At 40.7% G+C, this 22641-nt stretch overlaps 1 protein-coding gene across 8 annotated transcripts in view; it reads right to left on the reverse strand.

The window, feature by feature from the left end:
* smap1 (small ArfGAP 1) overlaps positions 1-22641 on the reverse strand; it is a 113627-nt gene that overhangs the window by 72711 nt on the left and 18275 nt on the right. For 3 of the 8 annotated variants that reach the window (XM_056395339.1, XM_056395338.1, XM_056395336.1), the window contains exons 2-5: positions 21089-21222; positions 19149-19234; positions 14694-14769; positions 1628-1696 (exon numbers count right to left, since the gene is read on the reverse strand). In XM_056395339.1, the coding sequence (XP_056251314.1) occupies positions 1628-1696; positions 14694-14769; positions 19149-19234; positions 21089-21222 (365 nt within the window). The remainder of the gene's footprint in view (positions 1-1627; positions 1697-14693; positions 14770-19148; positions 19235-21088; positions 21223-22641) is intronic. The other 5 variants (XM_056395343.1, XM_056395342.1, XM_056395341.1 and 2 more) reach the window with 2 other exon arrangements.

A 22641-nucleotide genomic window follows, 5' to 3' on the forward strand; every position in this document is an offset into this window, starting at 1 on the left:
GTCACTGAATGAATCAATACTCTAAGCTTATCAACTTAAACAGTTCTGCATGAGGACCTCCAGTATTTAGCTAATGAAAAATGAGAAAAACTCTTCAATGTGTGAAGATACATTTGATCAATTACTCTGCTCATTTCATCTCGTCTTCATGCTGGAGCTGGTTGTGAACATTAATCAGACTGCTACTTAAAACTGTGGCGTCTCTGTCCTCTCATCCAACACAAGCTGATGAAAGATCTTTGAGTTTGAGTCATCTCTAACTTTTTAAAAGCCAAACCTAATTACATTCAATAAAGAAGGCTTTTAACAAGGATTTAATACAGCGATGCAAAGCTGGAATCAGATTTGATAAAATGTTGTTGAACTGCTGCAAGATGTAAAAAGTAATTAGGAAAAAAGGACAAAAACAAGTGTCAATTTTGTGATCTCTGGCTTCCTCGGACAGCGTTTGAGTTTAGCAAAGTTCACGTGTGAGTGACCTGTTTTACATGATGTTTGAATAAAGACTTCAAACCAGAGCTCAAGAGAAAGGGATCTCCTATACTGTAAAATAAAATGACATCTTTTATGTGGTTAAATACTTTATGAGGTTAAAATGAAAGAAATTAGCCAACATTAGTTACAGTGCTAGGGGCTGCCGCGATTAGTCGCCACAGGTAGATGTTGACACTGAAAATGCGTCAACATCAATATTTTAAGTCAACGCATCGTTTCCCATTCAGTGATTTATTCATATATTTATTTTCAATGTTTGCACTGTTTCTCTGTCCTCTGCTCCCTGGGAGAGGTGGGGCTGCACTCACACACACACACACACACACACACACACACACACACACACACACACACACACACACCACACACACACACACACAACACACACACACACACACACACACACACACACACACACACACACACACACACACACACACACACACACACACACACACACACACACAGCGTGAACAGCAGAGCAGAGGCTGCGGCTCAAGGAATCAGTAGTAGTGTGACCTGGATCAATAAGTGTATGGATAAGGTAAAGATAAAATCCTAACAATACCCATCCCTACAGCTGGTTAGTGTCTGACTTCGGAAGCATGAGTTTAAATTCCTTCACTCTAAGTCTTGTTTAACCAGAGTTATTTTGTGATAATTATTTTTTTTGGCGCACAGTGAGATTAGTCACAAACATGTGAAGGATGACTTCATGTAATTGTTGTCTGTTCATTAGTAGATGGAGCTTTTTAATATCTTTTGTCCTTGTAGCTGCTAAATTCTCTCATAAAGCAATAATGTCGTCCGCTGTTGCCTGAGAGTTTACACTGAATAAGCGTTTGAGCAAATGTTTAGACCAGAATCTGAGTGTGTGTAAAGCAGATCTTCTGGAGGGGAATTAATTGTTTAGATTAATCGACCAATTGATAAAATGAGTCTATAGAAAAATATGCTATGAGCCGATCAAATAGTCTACCACTGGCTGAATAAAGCTGACTGTTATGGCCTTCACTAGGGCCAACAAAACAGTGACACAGGACATGACAACACCACAACAACTCTACAGGACAACAATGCAGCAGAACACCACCACCACAACACGACAGCAGACTACAGAGGAGACCTGTACCTCCTGTCTGTTCCTGTCAGCCTGGGAGGATGGTGAGGTGGAGGGAGGAGCAGCTTCAGATGACTTCTGCTGGAAGACAGAGAATTTCAGACAGAGGGTTAGACGCAGACAACAGAGGAAGAGGACGGGGGGGGGGGGGGGGTGACGGCAGACAGGAAGAACAAGGAGAACAGACTGCGGAGAGAGAGAGAGAGAGAGCAATGCAGAAGGAAGAAGAGTGAAGCGGAGCAGAGAGAGAGCAGAGTTAATTAGAGGGAATGAAGGAGAATTTTCTCCACTATAGCAGAGTACACTTCGCTTCGATAGATGCTGCGAGCCAAGGTTATATTCAGCCTCACAGCTGCACTGAATGAATGGTGTCAAAATAGGGACTCGCAGGCCCACAAACACGCGCAGTTATGGAGTGCAGGGATGACCTCTATTAACCTGTCATTGACCTGTGAGGCAGACTGAGCGAAGGCTTGAACTGAACTCTGCAGTCTACCAGCAGCAGAGGCTGTTTTCACAGTCCTTTTTTATATTTTTGTGCTCATCAATGTGGTCTGTAGAGAAGGAAACAGGGATCAAACAGGGCAGCAGCGGCCACGGAACAAGTTGACAAATGTGGAAAAGGTAATGAAAAGATTAATGTAGGGTATTTCTGTTATCCTCCTAACAACTCCCTGCGGTCCCAGAGAGAGCAGCGCAGCTGGAGGACGAAGCCAATTTGTGGTTTCTGTGAGGGACGGCGTGAAGTAAATTTCTTTATCTGGATCCTGGTGGACCCCTGTGCACACGTGGAGTGGGTCTGTATTACAAGCCCACTACAAACTAAACTGGACACTAATAACGTGCTCTGTATGAATGTACAATAGTCCACATCCTTAGCCCTATCTGTGAAATCTATTTTCTCAGTTTTAATTTTCTTTTAAGCATCTGACCGTGAGAGATGGGGTGAACACATGAAGACAGTGTTATATAAGAGGCCATTTGTAATATTTCTCTGCCTCTGAACGTGTTTTCTTGCCATGAGCAGGTGGTGGTGATTGTCACTTGACAAGAGCTTCGGCCATTGTTGCGTTTATAAGACAAGAGGTTATAATACTTCCTCTGAGCAGCGCTGCGTCTTCAGGGCAGATTGGAGGCTACAGTGGGTCACTATTAGAAAGTCATGCGTGCAGTTGGTTAGCGTCCTAAGTTCAGTATAAGTTAGCTCTGCTTCACGGGCTTCTCTGATGGATAAGAGGGTCATGGTGTCACGTATTTCTGTGCATCAATCCAGGATTGATCAAAATGTGATGACAGTTGTGGGATTTTTGCTAATGTTTTCAGGCCACTGTTGATCAAACCACACCTGTAGTCTCAATAGAGCAGATAAGCTGAGTGACAGCTACAAATGTTTCTTTCCAAACTTTCATTTTGAGTGAATTTGAACAAATATTTAATGAGCAACATCATTATTCATTTGGAGATGTGATTCTGTCCATCTGGTAAAGGAAAGTCCAGTATTCCTTTTCATTTAACTCTGTGTTTGGTCTCCACCAACTCCTTAGGGAGTTTAACTGCTAAATGCTCCACTATGTTTATCAGCTAGTCGGCTGTTGAGCAGGTAGTGTTCAGTGGCTTTACAGCTTTTCAGCTGCTGTTGTAAATGGTGGAAATGAAGCGATACCATAAAGTCATAAGCCAGACTGCTAAATGAACTGAAACTCACTATAAAGCTCCATAAATATTCAGGTGATTACTCAGGGTAGGTTCATTACTACAAACAGCCACTTTCACACTGTTTTGATGCATTTTTATTATTTAAAGTGCTGATTACAGCCACTTTAAGATTTAAAATCACACTTCAAAATGTCATTGTTTTCTATGTTTTGTTTTGTTTTGTTTAGTCATTGGAGGCATTGACCTCCATCCACTTTGCAAAGTTATAATGAGGAACGTGTTAGCAAACACAAAAAGTTGTGCGTTTACACATCCAGACAAAGAGCAACATTAGCATTTTGTTTTTCTGGCCACGCAACAGATTTAAAGGAGTAGTTTGACATTTTGAAATACACTTATTATGTATGGCAATGGTGAGATGAGAAGATTCGTACCACTACATCTATGTACAAGAGGTGATTCGCTATGTTTACAATAATACAATCAGCAGAAATAAAAACCTAATGTTTGGCTATAAACAAACTACAACATGATCACACGACTTCAACGTCACCACCACTAAACTTCAACAAACTTGATTTAGCTCTGACCTCTTCTACAAAAGCCTTTCCTCTTACAAAGTAAGAGCGCAAGGAAAACACTGTAAAGGTGCTGTAAAGGTGGACTGGTGAGTAGGTTGGTTTTCATGTTCAGTGTGATGAATTTAACGTCCTCAACAACCTCTGTAGTCTCATCTAGACACTTGTTAGCAACCAGCCTTTATAGGAGAAGTGAAAGCTTAAAGAAATCAGTACTGATATATTTACTAAGTAACTAAGTTTATGTCATAGAATAAAATGTGAAAATGTCTTGAGCTTGTGTTCACCACAGACCTTATTTCATCCATCCAACCAAAAATCCATTCAAAATTGGTTGCTCTCTCTCTCTGTCTCTGTCTCTCTCTCTGTCTCTCTCTCTCTCTCTCTCTCTCTCTCCCCACAAACACATTGACCATGAACCATCTGGTCATCAGGAGCACTGTGAGAAATCCCTCCATATCCGTGGCCCAGAGGACCTTCAAAAAGGTTTTACCGCCCTTGGCAGGCAGTGTGCCGGGAGCTGGCTCACTGGCCAATCACAATAATCAACCCTCACCGACCTGACCTCGCTTATTTTGGTCTCCACCAGCTTCTGCGAAAAATATCTGGCTCTTTACCTGCTACACACTCCACTATGATCACCAGCTGATCACTGTGACCACGCTGCGAGAACTGCTGAGTTCAGCACTACATTTCTGTAGGTTCATCACTATGAGAGATCCATTTCACATTACACAATTTGTTTTAGCAATTAATATAAAAAATATTGATCATTGCAGCTTTAAAAGCATGTGCATTAAAGTGCACAGGTAGCCATGTTTCTCTCGTTTCAGATGTAAAGCAGCCAAGCTCAATATGCGTTTCTCCACAGACAGAGATTATCACAGTGCCAGATGGAGTGAGAAACAAAGAGGTGGAGAGGGATGGATGGAGACAGGAGGGAGATACAGAATGGAGAAAGTTAAAAAACATATTCCCAACAACACATTTGCATGTACGGCATATTAGTACATTCATGTTCAAGAGACTCGAGAGAATTCAAACCAAGTATTCTTTTCATGGCAAAAAGCCTGGTTGGTGTTTTCTACAGCTTGGTGCACACAAAATCTATCATGACAGCAGACAGCAAATAATAAGCACACTTTTTACATTAATTACTGCCATTTTCAATCTGTCTTCAACATTCGCACCAATCCACTCTGACATAACTCCCATCAGCTGCTTCGCCACAGAACTTCTTAAATCTTTCCCGCCTGTAATTAGACTTGTCAGTTAACAGATTTAACTAAACAGTCCTGACACCACCTTGGCCTTGTCTTTATCTCTTCCTTGTTTATTCTTTGCCATCTGGCTGTTCGCTGCTTTTCTTCAGCTGCCTCTCACAAGAGTTGTGCCCTGTCTTCACTTACTGCCTCTCCACAAAGCAGTTTAACACATTCCAAAAATAGTTAAAGTAATCAAGTCACTAAAAAAAAATATGTTTCCTTGTAGGAGATTTTGGGAGTAAAAAAACAAAAGGACACAGTACATAACAGAAAAGTGAAGCTACAGTGAAGCATTGATGAGATTTTGGTCAGAAAACTGGTGAAAAATGGGTTTTAGTTGAACTGTTTATGGTGCTGATTATGAAAAAATCCAACACTAGTGGTACCCCAGGTAAATTATTAACTATACCATCCAGTGAGTCAAAAATGTAATTTCTCCAATATTCTCATTTATATTAGATTACATTTGGTGCCTAGGTAACATGTTTCACAATTTTCTGTGTTCAGTCTACACAGTCCTTCATTATGGGCTGCACTTGGAAGTCGGCAGATGTGAGCAAATGGTGAAATGGTGCCTCACAGAACGTTATGAAACCTGTAGCGGTAAGTATCATTTAAACTGAGGTCTGTACAGAGTGTAGGGACAAATCCGTTTCAAAACAACATGCAGGAAAAAAACTTTATGATTCCAGTAGATGAACAACATTTTTGCTGCTGAATCCATTTCCTGTTATTAACTGTTGTCTATCTGGCCACCACCTGCTGCAGAATATCTCTGATCACTGTTCTCACTTCACATTATGCTTGGGGCAATATTCGATACTATTATATATCATGATATTTCCCACCATATACGATATTTGTTTTGCACAGTCTGCTCTTTGCTTATTGTACATTGTACCTTGTCACAGCCAAGGTACAATGTACAGGTACAGATACAAACAAAAACAACTTAAACATAAAATACAACAGTATGTATCATAAAACAATATTGTATATTGCCATATTTGGACTGGACTGTATCGAGACATTAACTTCACCCAAGCGTACTTAACGTAATGTCTATTCATCCAATTATAATAGCTAATGTCCAAACATCTTAAGTATTGATCCGATCTTTCATGGAGACATAAGGTACTGTATGTGTGTGCTTCACCACATTGTTCCAACACCCCAGTGTTTCAATTGTTTTTTCAAAAAGTTTAAATGAAGGAGACAAATAATTTGTGCAAACTGAAGTGCTGTTGTTCTGTTCATTCGTGGCGCCTCCACTGCCTCAATTAGGCAACAAACAGTGAAGACCCATCAAACACGGCATGTCTCAAAGTGTGCCCCATTTCTTTTCTACAAGATGAGAACAATTCATTTCACTAGGTATTCTGGAGGCAACACAGGACAGACCAGCACTGCTGCAAAAAAAAAATAAAATGACAAACACAAATTTTATTATTATATATATAATTTTGTGCAAATGAGGCTAAATTGCCTGGATGCTCCACAAAGAAAAAAGAGTCAAAGTGAACAGGAAGTTTAGTGTTTACCTGCTATTAGTAAATATCTGTGGAGAAGAACATTATGCTCTTGTGTATTATTACATTACTGTAAGGCAGCAAACATCCATTCCTTTATTCATAACTATGGGGTCAAATCCAAAATGCTTCCACATACTCACTCGCTTCCCATTTGTGCCACAACAAAGAGAACAACAATTGCCTAGTTTTCAGACAGGGCAGTGGGTCACACTATAGATCAAGCTGACAGTTCATTTTATGAACGTCCCCCGGTGCAGTATAAAGCACAACCTGCTGCACTTACACACTGTGAATTTTGAATTTGGTCAGAATGTTACAGGTTAAATATTTGATTTTTTCTCCTACTTCCAAATGACTGAATTTCTAATAAAAAGGTAACAGCTACTTTGTTTTTTTTTTTGCATTATTATTCATTGGTACAATCTCTGTCACTGACACTAATCTGATGTGGGCTACAGAGGTCCAGCAGTAGTGTGTTACACCATTATAAGTGTGCACACTCTGCTGCATGTGTTTCTGTCAGAAGCTTAAAGCTCCTCTGTGGAGTTCAGACCTCTAGTTGCACTATAGAGCTGCAGGAATGGGGCCTGAAAGCTGGAACTGAGTTGGCATTTTAGCACTTCCAGTTCCCTCGTACTAAAGTCTACGGGTTTTAATGGGTTTTAATGGGTTTTTGGTAAGATGGCTCAAACAAGGTTGGTGCATTGTTAACACAAGCTCAAGACATTTTCACGTGTCATTCTACGACATAAAATACATCAGTTAATACTCCAGTTGTGATTTCTTTACACTTTTACGTCTCTTAAAAACGGTTAGTTTCTAACAATTGGTCAAATGAGAAGAAAACATGTAAAAGAAAAAACAGCCAGCCCTGTATATCTGCATGTTAACAACACAAAACCAAACCAAACACTTTCCACCTCCCAGTACTGTGCGCCTCTCCCACAAGTGTACTTTCTCCACCAGGGATCACAGTAAAAACTTTTAGTGCCTGTGTTACTTTTTTACTTTGACCATCAATAAACAGAAATAAAGTTGTATTAAACAAAACAAAAACGTATAAATAAAAAAGTGTCTAAATGAAACCACAGAGGTCGTCGGGGACATTAATCGTTGTCACGTTGGACATGAAAACTGATCTACTCACCAGTCCACCTTTACAGCCTCGTTACTGGCTGTGAAAGAGGAAAGGCTTCTGTAGAAGAGGTCGGAGCTGAATCAAACTACAAGCTGAAGTTTAGTGGTGGTGATGCTGAAGTCATGTTGGTTTACAGACTAACATTAGGTTTTTACTTCTGCTGATTGTTTTTAGGCTTCAAACATCATAAAGCGGTGTTCATTAGTGAAGATGTTCCTGCTGAACAAAACCAGGGTGCCAGGGTGATGCTAACTTCCAGGTTGGCCTACAAAAATACATAACTGCTGCAGCACTCTATCATGAGAAGTGTTCATTATGAAACGGTGGCTGGACAAATAGGTAATTGATGGGAAACGTTACCTAACGTAAAATTAGCTTCTACTGATTTTCTTTAGGCTTCAGAAATTATAAAAGTGGTGTTCATCTGTGAAGATTATTGTGCTAAACAAAACCCATTGGCTTTTTGTTGAGGGATCCAGGTTCATGCCAACTTCCTGGTTGGCCTACAAAAATACATCATCCCTACAGCCCTCTATGGAGCATGTGTGTATGCAGGGGTGACATGATACACAGTCTGCTGACCAACAGGTCACAGCAGTGACACAGCGACACATAGAGCAATGCGCCGGCACAGGCAGAGAAGGAGACGACTGCTAACACGTAAACAATGCAGATTATAAAGACTTCGAGAAGTCGATGAAGGAAATCCATTCAAAACATTTGCAGGACTTCAAAGATGCACACAGTGTGCTGTGGTGAGGAAGACTGAAGACACTAAGCCCCCCTTAGCATCAAACTGTTAAAGCCAGCCAGAGAGAAATGCATTCACTGAAAGAGATGACATCACTAACATCAGCCCACCTCCCTCTCCTCCTCTTTTGCTCTCTAAACCACCTCAGGGTGGAAACTAACACTGACTGTGTCTTTCTGAAGGCAGAACAGAAGAATGTTTTCTCCATTTTTCATCTTTCTGCGTTTCCATCCTTTTCCCTCCCTCCTCAACTGTTAAGGCATCAAACGAGTGCACGCTCTTGTTGCCTGTGGTGGTGAGAAGGAGTGCAGCCGAGATGTGAATTCAGAGCTTTTTCTCTCCCCCTACTTATTCTGTTGATGTCTTGAAGGTTTTCTTCCACACTGAAAACTTCCTTCTCTTCCGACTTTGATGCTGCCAGAGATGTCGACACAGCACTAAACAGGGACAGATGGGCTGATCATGAAGATAAAGAGAAAAGAGGCTGGAGGGTAAGAAGGAGGAGTGAAAGGAACACAGAGAGGGTTTGGTTGGGGGGGAGTGGGGGGGGGCAGAATGATAAAGAGAGGATAGATAACAAGAGGAGTAGCACGAGCCGGGTAAAAGAGGATGAACAGAGGTTGAATAGATATTAGGACTTGGAGATAGCAGTGTCTAGCTGTCTGCCATGGCGAGCACAGATAGTGAGAGAGAAGGATGGTTAACATCTTCACTGAAATTTGTCCGCTGGGTAGACCTTTAACAGCTTCATTTGTACTCTTACAGAGGACACTCACTGAACTAAAGTGGAATAGTCATACAGAGGCCAATAAAACAAGAGTTATGGCGGCTGAGGGATGGTGTTAGATGGTTAGGCTGTAATATAATCCCACAGTGTTCTCACAGAGTATTGAGTCACGATCAACTCAATGACCTTCAGCTATGTTTTGTGGCACAGTTGGGGTCACAAATCCCCTCGCTATCTCTAAATATGGAAGACCTTCTCTAGGACTGAATCAAGCTTGTGCCAATAAGCGATCAGATTATTGATCGACAACTAAACACGCCAGATAGACGCCAATTGTTTTTTTTCCCTGCTGATATAAATGAACAATCACTGTTTGTTAGATCAATTGTCTGCAACCCGTTTGTGATGCCTTTTCCATCTGCCAATCCTGAAACGTGTGCTCCATTCTCCATACACCTGATGCTAGATCAGGTGTGTCACCAGGTCACACCTGATCTCCTTCTCACCGCCCCACTATCTTCACCGCCATAGGCAGGTTGGTCTCTGATCCCTGGGTTGCGTCAGGAACGGCATCCAGAGTAAAAGCCTATGACAGATCAACTATTTCACTGTGATGACCTCGAACAGGAGCAGCCAACAACAATGACAAATATTTAGAGCATTAACCATTATCACTAAGCAAAAAGCTGTGCTATAGACAGCCCAGCTGTGAGATCAGGCTGTCTATCTGCGATCACTGGTAACGCCTATATGACTATATGAAAATACAGATGATACCCGACACTAAACTGAGTTCACTTGGTAAGAAAGAAAAGATATACACTTGCAAATCTTAAAATGATATAATAACCAACAATTTACTGCTAAGTTATCTGAAATGAAGAAAAGCTTGAAGTCTTTATTGGAGTTCAGAATATAGAATAAGAAGGTACAATGATCATATCATCCAGTATAATGGAGACTGACTTAACCTGCTGAATTTGACTCAGTTCAACCAATGACAAGCATTACAAACAAGACTAGGAGTAGGATGTAGGCAGTGCTTTGCACTAAATGCTAACAGGAGCATGCTAACATTCTCATAATAACAATGCTCACATGTTGATGTAAAGCTGATATAATGTTTACAATGTTCTATAATGTTATGTGCTATGTGCCCACGACGTCTGTAAGCTGACCGTCAAAGACCGTCAATCCATGAAAAAAGATCCATGAAGAATGACACCAATAATTAAAATTAAATTAAATAAAATAAAGGTCTATGCTGCTCATATACTCTTATTTAATTATTAATTCCCCAGTGTCGTTAAAATTGACAGAGAACTAAATCTGTGTTCTCTTCTGTTCAACAAAAAAAAGGTAACCTTGGGAGAACGCTCCCTCTAGCTCCTCCGCCATCCACTGACGTCAGAATACAATATGTCAGTGGATGGCAGAAGTTAGGTAGGCTGCCACAGCTGGCTGCAGGAACACACAGGACATTGGCAAGTGCTGTGGACACAGCGGACAGGACATCCATATGACTAACACAGGAAAATAAGGCTTAAAATCAGCAGCCTTCCTCCGGAGCGACTGCGCTGCTCTCTTGTGACATTTTTAGGCCAATCACTGGGCTCATCACAGAGTGTTTGCCAGATACACTCTGATGTCTTGTTGATTCCTGTAACATTGAAATAATCTGTGGTCCATGTACTCACACACACACACACACACAACACACACACACACACACACACACACACACACACACACACCCCCCTACTAATTCACTGATGGCAGAACAATGAGATCATGCTGCATGGGCAATGGAAATGGAGTGGATGCACTCACGTACTCCACTGTGAGCGAAGCACTGCAAGCTGTCCATTACAAGACACTGCTCTCTCTCTCTAGCTTGCTCTCCATTGGTCTCGCACATGAATACAAATAAAACAAAATAAAAATACAAACCCTTATATGGTCTCTGAAATGTTAAAATGTCCAAACAATATCAGGGTCATCGTGGGAAGAGGACCGGGTAAAATTTGAAATGTTTCTATATCAGCACCACTTCAGTTTAAGTACTGATAACAAAGCTGTACCTTTTTTCAAATTGTAACTGATGAGTACAAACTTTGATTAATTAATTTAAGAAGAGATACAAATTAAATTGACAAGGAGTTAAACAAACCCTGACTTATGTCAATACACTCAGGGTTTTGCTGTTACAGCCTTACAGCTTTAATTGGTAGCTTGTGGTGGCTAACATTAGCTAACATTGGCAACTTTTTGATATTGTTGCATACATGACACAATCTGTTTGCTGATTTTTTTTTTAGCAAATAACAGATAAACATTTCATTGGTTTTATCACAGCAGTAAAACATTCTATATCATTCTTGGACATTTAAAAATATGTCAATAAATACTTCAGTCATGATTTTTTTTAAACTTTTATGTCTCTTAAAAAAGGCCAGTTGCTCATCAATGGCTAAATGAGACTAAAGAGATTGTCGGGGACATTAAAGGCACTGCACTTATATAGCACTTTTCTAGTCTTATCCACAATTCAAAGCACTTAACAATACTTACCACATTCACCCATTCACTCAAACGTTCATACAACACACTCATACACTGATGGAACAGCCATCAGGGACAATTTGTTCTGTTCAGTTCAGTATCTTGCCGAAGGACACACATTAGCTTTTCACTTCTGGTGATTGTATTTAGACTTCATAAAAGTGACGATTATTGTGCTGAACAAAACGTGTCATAAACTTTTGTTTGTCACTTATTTTCTGCAGTAATCCAAAAGCCCATGTAAAAATCCCATTCGCTTTTTGTCGAGGGAACCAGGGTGACGCTAACTTCAGGGGGGTTAGCCTACAAAAAATCATCATCCCTGCAGCACTCTATGTAGTTCACAATTAAATTTGTAATCAGAAAGCGTTGTGGCTCACCCAGCCCAACACTAGAACGCACAATGGCAACAATCACTGTGAAACATGTGGAACTCAAATGTCTCATTAGCATTACTTGAGGTTCAATATGATTTTCTTGGACAACCAGGGATACTCTATGTATGTAATCCAACTGCATCATACTGTATCCATCATGTTACAGTATTAACACCAACCAACTGTCAGTATTATCCAAACACACTGGGAAACAGAGGGAGTACAGTGTGATGATGTAACAGATGTACAGTGAAAAAGGCATCCGTTGCTCCGTTTCTATAAGTGCTCAACAGATAAGCCAGACCAACAAATTCATATCTCTCATTCCAGCACACACACACACACACACACACACACACACACACACACACACACACACACACACACACACACACACATATATATATATACAAACTACCTCAGGGTTACTTTAGCCCACCCCTCCTCTTCTTTCTCCATCTGCACGAAACTGCTTAAACTGATAATGAGTTGTTTTTAATAATTAATTTGCATATAAAAGCCAAGCCGTCTGTGTGGGTGGCAGAAACAGATCCTAGATCACAGTCTGACTGCTGGCAGCGCTTCAGAGAAAGCCAGAGAAAACAGAGGGAGAGGCAGGAGGCAACAGGGAACAAGAAAAAGACAAAATGAGAAACTGAAAAGAGAAGGAGAGACACTAAAGGAGAGACAGTGAGAGGAAGAGACAGGGAGATGAAATGAAGATGAACCAGAGGAGGACTGCTGTGAACAAGGCATTTTGTGTTAACGTAATGTAGTGCAGTGTTGTGTTTGAGTGTGTTTTCATTTTCCTGAAACTTTTTTAACAGTCTTCACTTTGTGTGCTCCTTCCTTACAGTTTGTAGCCTTGGAGTGAGAGGCTGTAAGGACAGATCTGTCAGTTGACTGGACTTTTGCACTGTTATTATTATTTTACAGTATTTCCTCTGAGTGTGTGTGTTGTTTGTAAATCTCTGATATCTTACATCCTGGCTCCACAATGAGCTCAATCATTGTTTGTGCGTAGTGATTATAACTTTGTCATTTATTGTCATTTTAGGGGCAAATCATGATAATTTGAGTCGCTAACGTTAAATGGTGAATGGACTGTGTTTATATAGCACTTTTCTAGTCTTAATGACCACTCAAAGCGCTTTACACTACTTGGCACATTCCCCTTTTCACACACACATTCATACAGCGCTTTTCCCTACACATATAGCACTTTTTTCTACCATACACACACATTCACACACCGATGACACATCAGGGGCAATTTTCTTGCCCAAGGACACTTCGACATGTGGACTGGAGGAGGCGGGGATCAAACCACTGACGCTCTGCTTAGTGGACGACATGCTCTACCTCCTGAGCCACATAATAATAATATTAATGATGATGCAGGACTACAAAGAGCAAACAAGTATGTTAAAAACAGTGTTGTAAATTTCCACCAGTAGCATGATGGGAAATAATCTCAAAGGAATCTAGTCTTGCAAATAGTGACCCTGAGAGATATCCAGTCTTTACAGACACATTCTCTTTAGATGTGAGAGGGCGTCAGACTTTAGTCTTTTAAAAGTCTTTTCAAAGTCTGGCGTGTGGTCGACATAACTAGTTACAATGACTTTACACTCGAACTTGTGATCAAACTTATGATCACTGAGTCAAATTGCTGTGGTTGTAATGGTCAATATTTGCGGGGAGCACAGCAGGTTATACGTGTACACACACACAAACACTGCATCACACACATTTTGCTGAGCATTCACACCGCCCTAAATAACACATAGTATAGAAGCAACCCACTCAGAGAAACACTCAAAGACACACACCTCACAGAGATAATCTCTCTGGAAACAAGAAAAGGAAACATGCACTCGCCCACTCACACACACACCTACACGATCGCTTCCTTTCTCTTCACGCAAACGAAGGTTCAGTCCTGACAGGGACACACAAACACATAAAGACATCTATACTTACTGATAAAGACCTGCATCACCAGATAACAGTGTTTTAAAAGGTTATTCTCCAACTGTGTGCGACAACACTTTGTATCAGATCCAACAGGATTCTGTTGTTTGAGCTGACATCAGGACTGAGAGGGATTTCACTGCCTTTCCACACATCTGAGCTAAGCAACTGTCACCAGTGTGATAAAGTGCAGAAAAGGTCAACAGCTGTAAAAATACAAACCTTGCAGGCATGATGGGTGAAAGACACGGATAATGGAAGCCGAACCATGCGCTGACATGGAAAAGTCAAGCAGTGTTTGTGTCTCGCCAAAAGACAGAGTGACAGGACATCATTCATATTTGATCGTTAATATGAAGCTGGTTTCTGTCTTCAGCGACTATCAAAGAGCTTTGCATCTCACCTCTTCAACAAGCAGCCGCTGATGCACAGTTTCATGAAAAGACATGCAGCCATAGCCACTCTGGAGACAATTATAACAATGACCAGACACAGAAAGAAGAGTTGGTGATACTCACATCAGCTGCACCCTGAGCTTCCTTGTCGAAGTACTTTTTCCTCTCGTATTTGTCCCGGATGAAGACCTCCACTGCTCTGAAGATGAGAGTTAAGTACTGAAATACTGCACAGAAATCAAGTGTCCATAATGCACAACATAAAATCATCAACTAGTGATCGCAATGCTTGTGTGGGTCATTTTGTCTTTTATTTTCGAAGAAACTAAAACCTCCCTTCACAACTACTGCCAAACACAATCTTTCTATAAGTGGCTTTTAAAGCAAAACCAATCATTCATCAAACATGAAATACATTTACACACAGTGTTCTACAAATGCTCGACATAAAGAGCTTGATTTACTTTGAAATTCATTGGTGTTGCAGTCAATTACATTTTGGGGAATCTTCGTAACATGATGCTTAAGCCGAAAAAAAAATAATCTTCTAAAAATGTTGTTTTAGTGTTTTGTGTTTTCAGTTTTAAAATGGTCTGATTTTCCTTGTGCACTCTCAAAATGTCATTGTTAGAGTGAATCCTGATAAAAAGACATGAGGTCTAGATATTGATTGTTTCTCTCTGCCTTACTGTACCAATGACTTTACTAATGTTCTGTCACAGTGACGGATCAGTGAAGTTTTGGCAGCGAATTCAGAACTTGTTTTTAACAATAGTTGTTTTGCACAGTTTGGGTGTTAAAATGAAGATTCCTGCTGTTATCAAAATACCACGACAGGCATACAAGACGCACAACCCCACACCCATGAACTCACACACGCACACGCACACGCACACACACACAAACTCACACCCAGGCACTGCATCAGCACTAATCCCAACTCTCTTATCTCCCTATTTCAGCAGCGACGCTTCTGTCAGATCGAGTAATAGACTTCAGAAGATTGAAAAATGATGACCACCCGCACAAGTCGGGCTACGAGATAGGCCAGGAGAGGAGGAGGGGGGGCGGGGGTTTAGCCTGCTGGAGCTGCATCTCAAACGCAGCACTTATTTATTACTGTTGACGAGAAACACCAGAACACATTGGATGCTACACTAAGATACTCAGCATGGCGGCCAGGGCTGTAGTGGATAAATGTGAGCACAATGACACCAATGTGCCTACAAAACTGGCCCAACAGACCACACAGACTGATATGTGGGCCCACGGCTCCAGCTCTGATGAGATCTGTCCTACGTGTTTATTTTACTCATGAATGATAATATTATCCTGGTTATCCTGGAACTGTAAAAAACATATCAGAGCAAGCATGTGCTATCATGCTTTATTATTGCTATTGAGGTCCTGTTTACAGCTGCAATGCTGGTGAGCAGAGAATATGTTAGTCTTGGTCCTGTTGGCATATTGAAGCTATGTTAAACAAACAATCTGAAAAAAGCAAGAAATAGAGGGAGTATCAAACCCAGAATAAAAATTCATATCATTCTTGCAGGGAAAGATTGATGAATACATCTCAATTACGGTAACAACACTGTATGCAGAGTTTAAAGGGGTTTGAAGTGGTAATTTTATCCAACAGTGTCCATATTGGGTTATGGAGATATCCTGTCTGCTCATGCTGCTGCCGCTACCTTAACTCCACTGGACGCTGTCAAAGTGGTGCCATTTGATTCATTACACAACATAGCTATCACACTCACTACTGTGAGTGATATGAACAGGTTGGATGATCATCGCTGTGTCTTCATTCATAAGGTTAGGTTCAGACTCGGGAAGACTGGATTCTAACTAATTATATGTCATAAAAGTCCGTTTTCTGAGGTTCAGACTCACGGTTTAGACAATGAGAAGTGGTCCACAGGTGGGCTGCGAAGGTATTGTAGGTGGGCCAGCAAATCGTTTGCGAAACAGTACAATTTTAGTGATTCCAGTTTAGTCACGCATGTTTGATCATTCGAAGAAAAAAAGGAGGCTTTGAGAAGGCATTATTTGGCCTCCATATTGTTACGAGGTCAGATGTGGGCCACCAACATTTTAAAGATTGGAAAAGGTTGAGAACCACTGCATCAGAGACAGTTTGAAGTGGCGTGCAGTTTGTTACGATGTAGGTTACAATATGGCTGATTTTATAAAATACTATAATAATATTAGTATTTTTAAGTATTAAAGATTAATTAAAATAGCCTTCATCTTGAAAATCTATATTAGTCAAATTCTAATCTACAATAATGTCAGTAAAAACCTCAATAACCAAAACAACATGAACACTGGTGTAAAATATGCGTGTGTGTGTGTGTGTGGGTTCATGAACATAAAAACATTCATAAATACACACACACACACACACACACACACACACACACACGCGCTCTGACACAGAAGATGAAAACAAAATCGCAAATATGGCTGGGGAATCAAACCCCATTTTGTCATTTACATACATGAGCACAGTAAATAGTGGGGCCAAAATCATGATCTAGCCACAGAAGCACACACCGAAAACTCTCACACACATATTGAGGCGGTAGCTCTTCTAATCCTGAGTCTGTTATCTGCTGTTTTCAGCCAGCGGCGCTGCTGTCAGAACGACTAATGGACTTCAAAAGAGTGAAGAATGATGACCACCCGCACAAATGGGCCTGCCAGATACAAGATAGGGTATTAGAGCAGCATTTCAAACTGGGAGATTATTTATTTCAGTCTGCTGGTGGAAATATGAACATATGCTGCTGTGTTAACCACACAGCTGTCTTGTCTTGTATCTTGGAAAAGGGCAAACTGGAATTCGCTGTTACAACACTGTATACACAGACACTGCTGGAGGTGTCCTGGTTAAATGTGCAGAGTGACACTAACAAAGCGAGCCTGTCACTTCTTATTTGGTACAGGAAGTTCTCGGTTGTGCAGAAAGAAGCTGAAGTTTGACGATGAGCGAGTTCGATTTGGTGCTGTAACTTCTCAGGAAAAGGCCCATCACAGGAGTGATGGTAGGATTAGACTAGACTGATATACTGGACACACATAGTATTGCATATCAGTGTGATGCTGTAGAGCTAACTCACTTATCACAGCTCACTAATAACCTGTTGTTCACTAATTGTTTCAACAAGACGATAAAAATTCAGATTTATGAAAAAAAATACTGAAGTTTTCTAACTTTTAACTTTCACATCTGATGACTCCACTGTTACTGCACCTCAGTGCCAGCTGAGATTTCAAGATCAAACAGTCCTCTAGCACAAGCGCTTCTACGGCGTGCTCTGTATTACTCCGCAGATCAGCTGTTTGAGTGAGGCAGAGCTAAGCGTAGTTGTGCTTGTGCTTTGTAATACGGTAGTTCAATGGTTGAAAAAAATGTCGTTCTGAAGGAAAGGGCTGTTTGACAGTAAGATAAACCAGTGAAAGTATTCAAAATAAAGTGCACACTTCAACTGATACTAGCTTTCTTCTGTGGTGGCTAAAACACGTCCACAGCAGCTCCTGCTCCTGCTGCTTCTCTAAACTCTGAGTGATGAGTCGGAATCTACTGCACGTAACACACTGACTACAGATTACAGCACCTCACACAATCCCACTTCAAATATCCATCAATAAAAACTATCACCTTAAGGACTGTTATGAGCTGCCGCATGGTGAAAGTGAAGGTTAGTTCTGGCTAACAATGAGATGCTGCTACCTGGAGGTTTTTGTTCTTTGCTGATAAGTAAGAGGGGAGCGATACCAAATTTGTGAGCATCAGAGTTTAGTGAATGTGTGTATTTTTCCAACACTGATGGCAGGAATCAGTCACTCACTGCTGCACCCAAATGATTTCTCACATTGCCAAATCTCTAATTTTCACTCGAAGATGCAGCAGAGGAATAAAGAAGAACAGTGCTGTAACACTAGCAGGCTGAGGCAGACCACACAGCAGAGTACAATAAATAAATGATTGTAATTAGATCAGGATTGTTTTAGCAGATACCAAGGCTCAGGACATCTCTATAAAATGAGGGGAAATCTTTTAGGAGAGTGCTGTTTATCCCTCCAGTCGAAGTTACGCTGAAACTGCTTCGGAGGCTCACAGTGAATCAAAACACCTCACTAATGTGGGTGACAGATGAAAGGAAAGAGATGAAAGGAAAAACTTTGTCGTTTTTTTTCTTCTCATTTGACACCAATCTGTATGTGACAGAACTGCGGTGACATAAGAAAATTTCATGCAAATATATGGTGACATTAGGAGGCCATAGGGAGCTTTTAGATTTGTACGTAAATATAGGGTGACATATACGGTGATAAAGGGACCCTTTATGCAAAACTGCGCTAACATGTACGGTTCCAGAGGGTTTCATACAAATGTATGGTGACAGGCAGTTTTTATGCACGTGTAGTGTGATAACAGCAGTTTATATGCAAGTGCTGGATGACAGGGAGTTTTTATGCAAATGTGTGCTGACATGTAATGTGACAAAGTGGGTTTTTATGAAAGTCAAAGTGGGGTTGAATTAATGCGAAACCACAGGAGGAGGATACTGGTCTGTTTGCGGCCGTCTGAAGCTCTCTGGTAGGTGGGCTTCATACAGCTGTCTGGCCCGGGTGTTGCCCATGTCCACCATACTCTGTGAGGAGAGAAGTAGAGCAGGAAAGAAAGAAAAGGGGGAATGTGCTGTTAATACTAGCAAGGTAATTGGTAAAAGGCCTTTAAGAACATGTCACACACAGCGAGTTCTTTCATACATCACATTGGCATTCAACTCAGTTCAACCCCGCCGACTCCTTTCCACGCACGCACGCACACACACAAACACACAGAGTGAAAGACACACTGGCCGCATGTGTCAAGGCTAAATTAAGAGGAGGGTGATAAATGGGGTGATGATAGGAGAAGTAGAGGAGACGGAGTCGGAATAATCAGCCATCCAGAATTAATTAGTCATTGAAAACAGTGATTAACATTCAGAGTGAGACCCTTTCTACTCACACTCAGCTGATGGATAGGCACTGCCTTCAAGAAACACACACACACGCCTTTATCATAATACACACACACACACCAAACAAGTGGATAGTCTAACAACTGGGTGATCAAATGAATTACTGGCATGCTCAGGTGAGTTTCTCACACACACACACACACACACACACACACACACACACACACACACACACACACACACACACACACACACACACACACACACACACACACACACACACACACACACACACACACACACACACACACACACACACACACACCTCTTCCAGATGTATTGTGTGTAATTCAATCAATGTGTCATGTTAATTATCCATAACACACCTATACACAGACTTATTACAGTTGTCTATAGTCCCTGTGTGTGTGGGTACACGTGTTGCTGAGTACATGCATGTCATAAATCCACTGTGAATGTGAAGGGACAGTGGAACGCATACTAAATGCTGCATTTCTGTGACAGTGTGTGTGTGTGTGTGTGTGTGTGTGTGTGTGTGTGTGTGTGCCACCTTACATAGACATGCTGCTGCTGATGGTTCATTTAACCCTTAGAAATTCAACTGTTGTTGATCGGTTTTCACTCACGTTACTTACACTTTTATGCCACAAGATGTAACCAGATGTGTGTTTTTATTGCTTGTAAGGTTTTCAATATGTTAGTGTGCTGGAGATACAAGGACCACATTGATGGGATGTTAATGCCTATAACAGTTTTTATTAATTTTGTCACTCCTATTGATTTCTTATTTCGATTTGGGATGAATATATTTACACTAAGGTTCCCATCATGCTTTAGATGATGTAAATGATGATCTGTTCAATGTTAAGTAGCTTCCAGCAGCTCATGTTCTAACCCTAACCCTGGTTGTATGGACTGTAAGAACCTGGGTTACATTTGATATTATATAAAAAACATCTTAATTTGATAATTATAGCACAAAATAAGTTATGAGGGACATATATGACTTGTAAGTGACTGTAGTTGTGAACAATGAATATACTATTTGAAAAAAAGGTAAAATCGACTACACTTACATAGCGCTAGTCTCATTGTCCACACATAATGCTTTACAATGGAAGCCACACTCACCCATTCACTCACACATTCATACTCACACTTTCCTACCATATATACACATTCACACAACAATGACACATCAGGGGCAATTTAGAGTTCTCTATCTTGCCCAAGGACACCTGGAAATGCAGACTGGAGGAGCCAGGAATCGAACCACCAACCTTCCGATTAGTGGACGCCTATGTCCTGAGCCCCTGTTGTCACTAGAAAGAGGTTGATTCCAGCAGGAATATGTCTGACATCTGTGTGTTTCATTTGACCATGAAATGATGAATGAATGAAACCTAACCTATGGATTGTCATTATGGACTTTTTCTTTAATACTCATGTTATCACTTCAGTATTTCCATGCTGGTGTGAATTGTTCTGTGTGTTAAAGGTGTGATTGTGTACGTCTACCTGGATCTGCTCAGGTGTCCACTGGTCCAGGTTGACAGATTTGACCCTGGAGATGTGGACACCCAGGTTGCGGTGTATGCCGGCACAGCGGATACACATGAACACCCCGAGGTTCCATGATGCCCATCGAGGTCCTATAGAGAAAGAGAAAGAGAAAGAGAAAGAGAAAGAGAAAGAGAAAGAGAAAGAGAAAGAGAAAGAGAAAGAGAAAGAGAAAGAGAAAGATTTCTGCATTAAAGCTGCTGTGGTTAAAAATTGAATGTAAACATCCTGCTATTATCACTTTGACTGACTCAGTGAGAGTGATCTTGTGAAGAATAACCTGTCCTGACCAATTGAGTCAATATAGATTCTGTCTTCCAACTCTCTTTCAAATACTAAAATCTGATCCCTTTCACCAAAAGAAGCAAGGTGCGGTTTATAAAACCAGCCACGATTGCTGGTAACAAATGCATTGCATTGTCATGTAAAAGTGTCTCCACCTGTTGCCATGCGGTTTAAAGACATTTCCTCATACATGGCATCAGAAAACATTATGTTTAACCTCAAAAGAAAGCCACATCTCTATGGTAAATGTTGGGCTGACTTTAGTAGCTACATGGGTAAAATCTCACAATCTGCTGTGGGCTGACCACAATATTGACTTGAGGCATATGGGCATCAGTATATGTATGTATATGTTGAATTTTTGTATCAATATATATTGGATTCATGCCAACCTCAGTACATTTTTATCTACTTAATTTTTTTTATTCTGTTTATCTATCTATGCATATATCTTTTCACTCCTCTGGTACCTACGTTTCTGTACCTTGGTAATGGCTCCTGTGTAGTGGTGGGGTGGGGTGATTGGCCTTAAGGGATTACTTTAACATGTTAATTTTTCATTTTATTTTATTTTTCACCTCTGTGTCTTCCCCTGTAGACTGCTCTGCATCTTTGAAAATTCAATAAATAAACTGAAAGAAAAAAAATAAATAAATAAATAAAATCTGGATGTGGTCGAGCAGCCGGAAGTAGCAAATTAAAACTCAGCCAAGAAATGAACAGGCAAGCAACCGACCAATATTCCCTGTGAACCCCTCCACCCCAGCACTGTCATCACCAAGTACAGGTTTCAAATACTAAGTTTGTTTCTAAGTTCTAGTGAGTCTCAGAAACAAACAGGAAGAACCCAGCTGTGATATCCACCACAGCTGCACAGATAAATAAAAAGTTCCCATCCACAGAAACTCCAGCTCAGAAATCACAAACTGTTTGACTGACAAGGGATTTCTGGAAATTGCAGGTACAGTGCACTATCAGACCTGAATTGAAACTCAAGAAGTTAATATAAAAAGATAAAAATCCACACTGCACAAACATTCAAAACACTTCACTTCAGTGAAATTGTCTCAGTTGAAAAACTTAAGTTTAGCATTTGAGGACGTACACACCTTAGGTTATCCTGAAGACGTTCTTATCAAAATTGCTCAGGAAGTAATATCTCAAATTCCTTCAGTACATCTTAATGGGATTTTACAAAGGAGCAGACCGTTGTTTGCATCGTCATC

The sequence above is a fragment of the Seriola aureovittata genome, chromosome 14 (genome assembly GCF_021018895.1).
Source record: "Seriola aureovittata isolate HTS-2021-v1 ecotype China chromosome 14, ASM2101889v1, whole genome shotgun sequence".
Taxonomy (NCBI): domain Eukaryota; kingdom Metazoa; phylum Chordata; class Actinopteri; order Carangiformes; family Carangidae; genus Seriola; species Seriola aureovittata.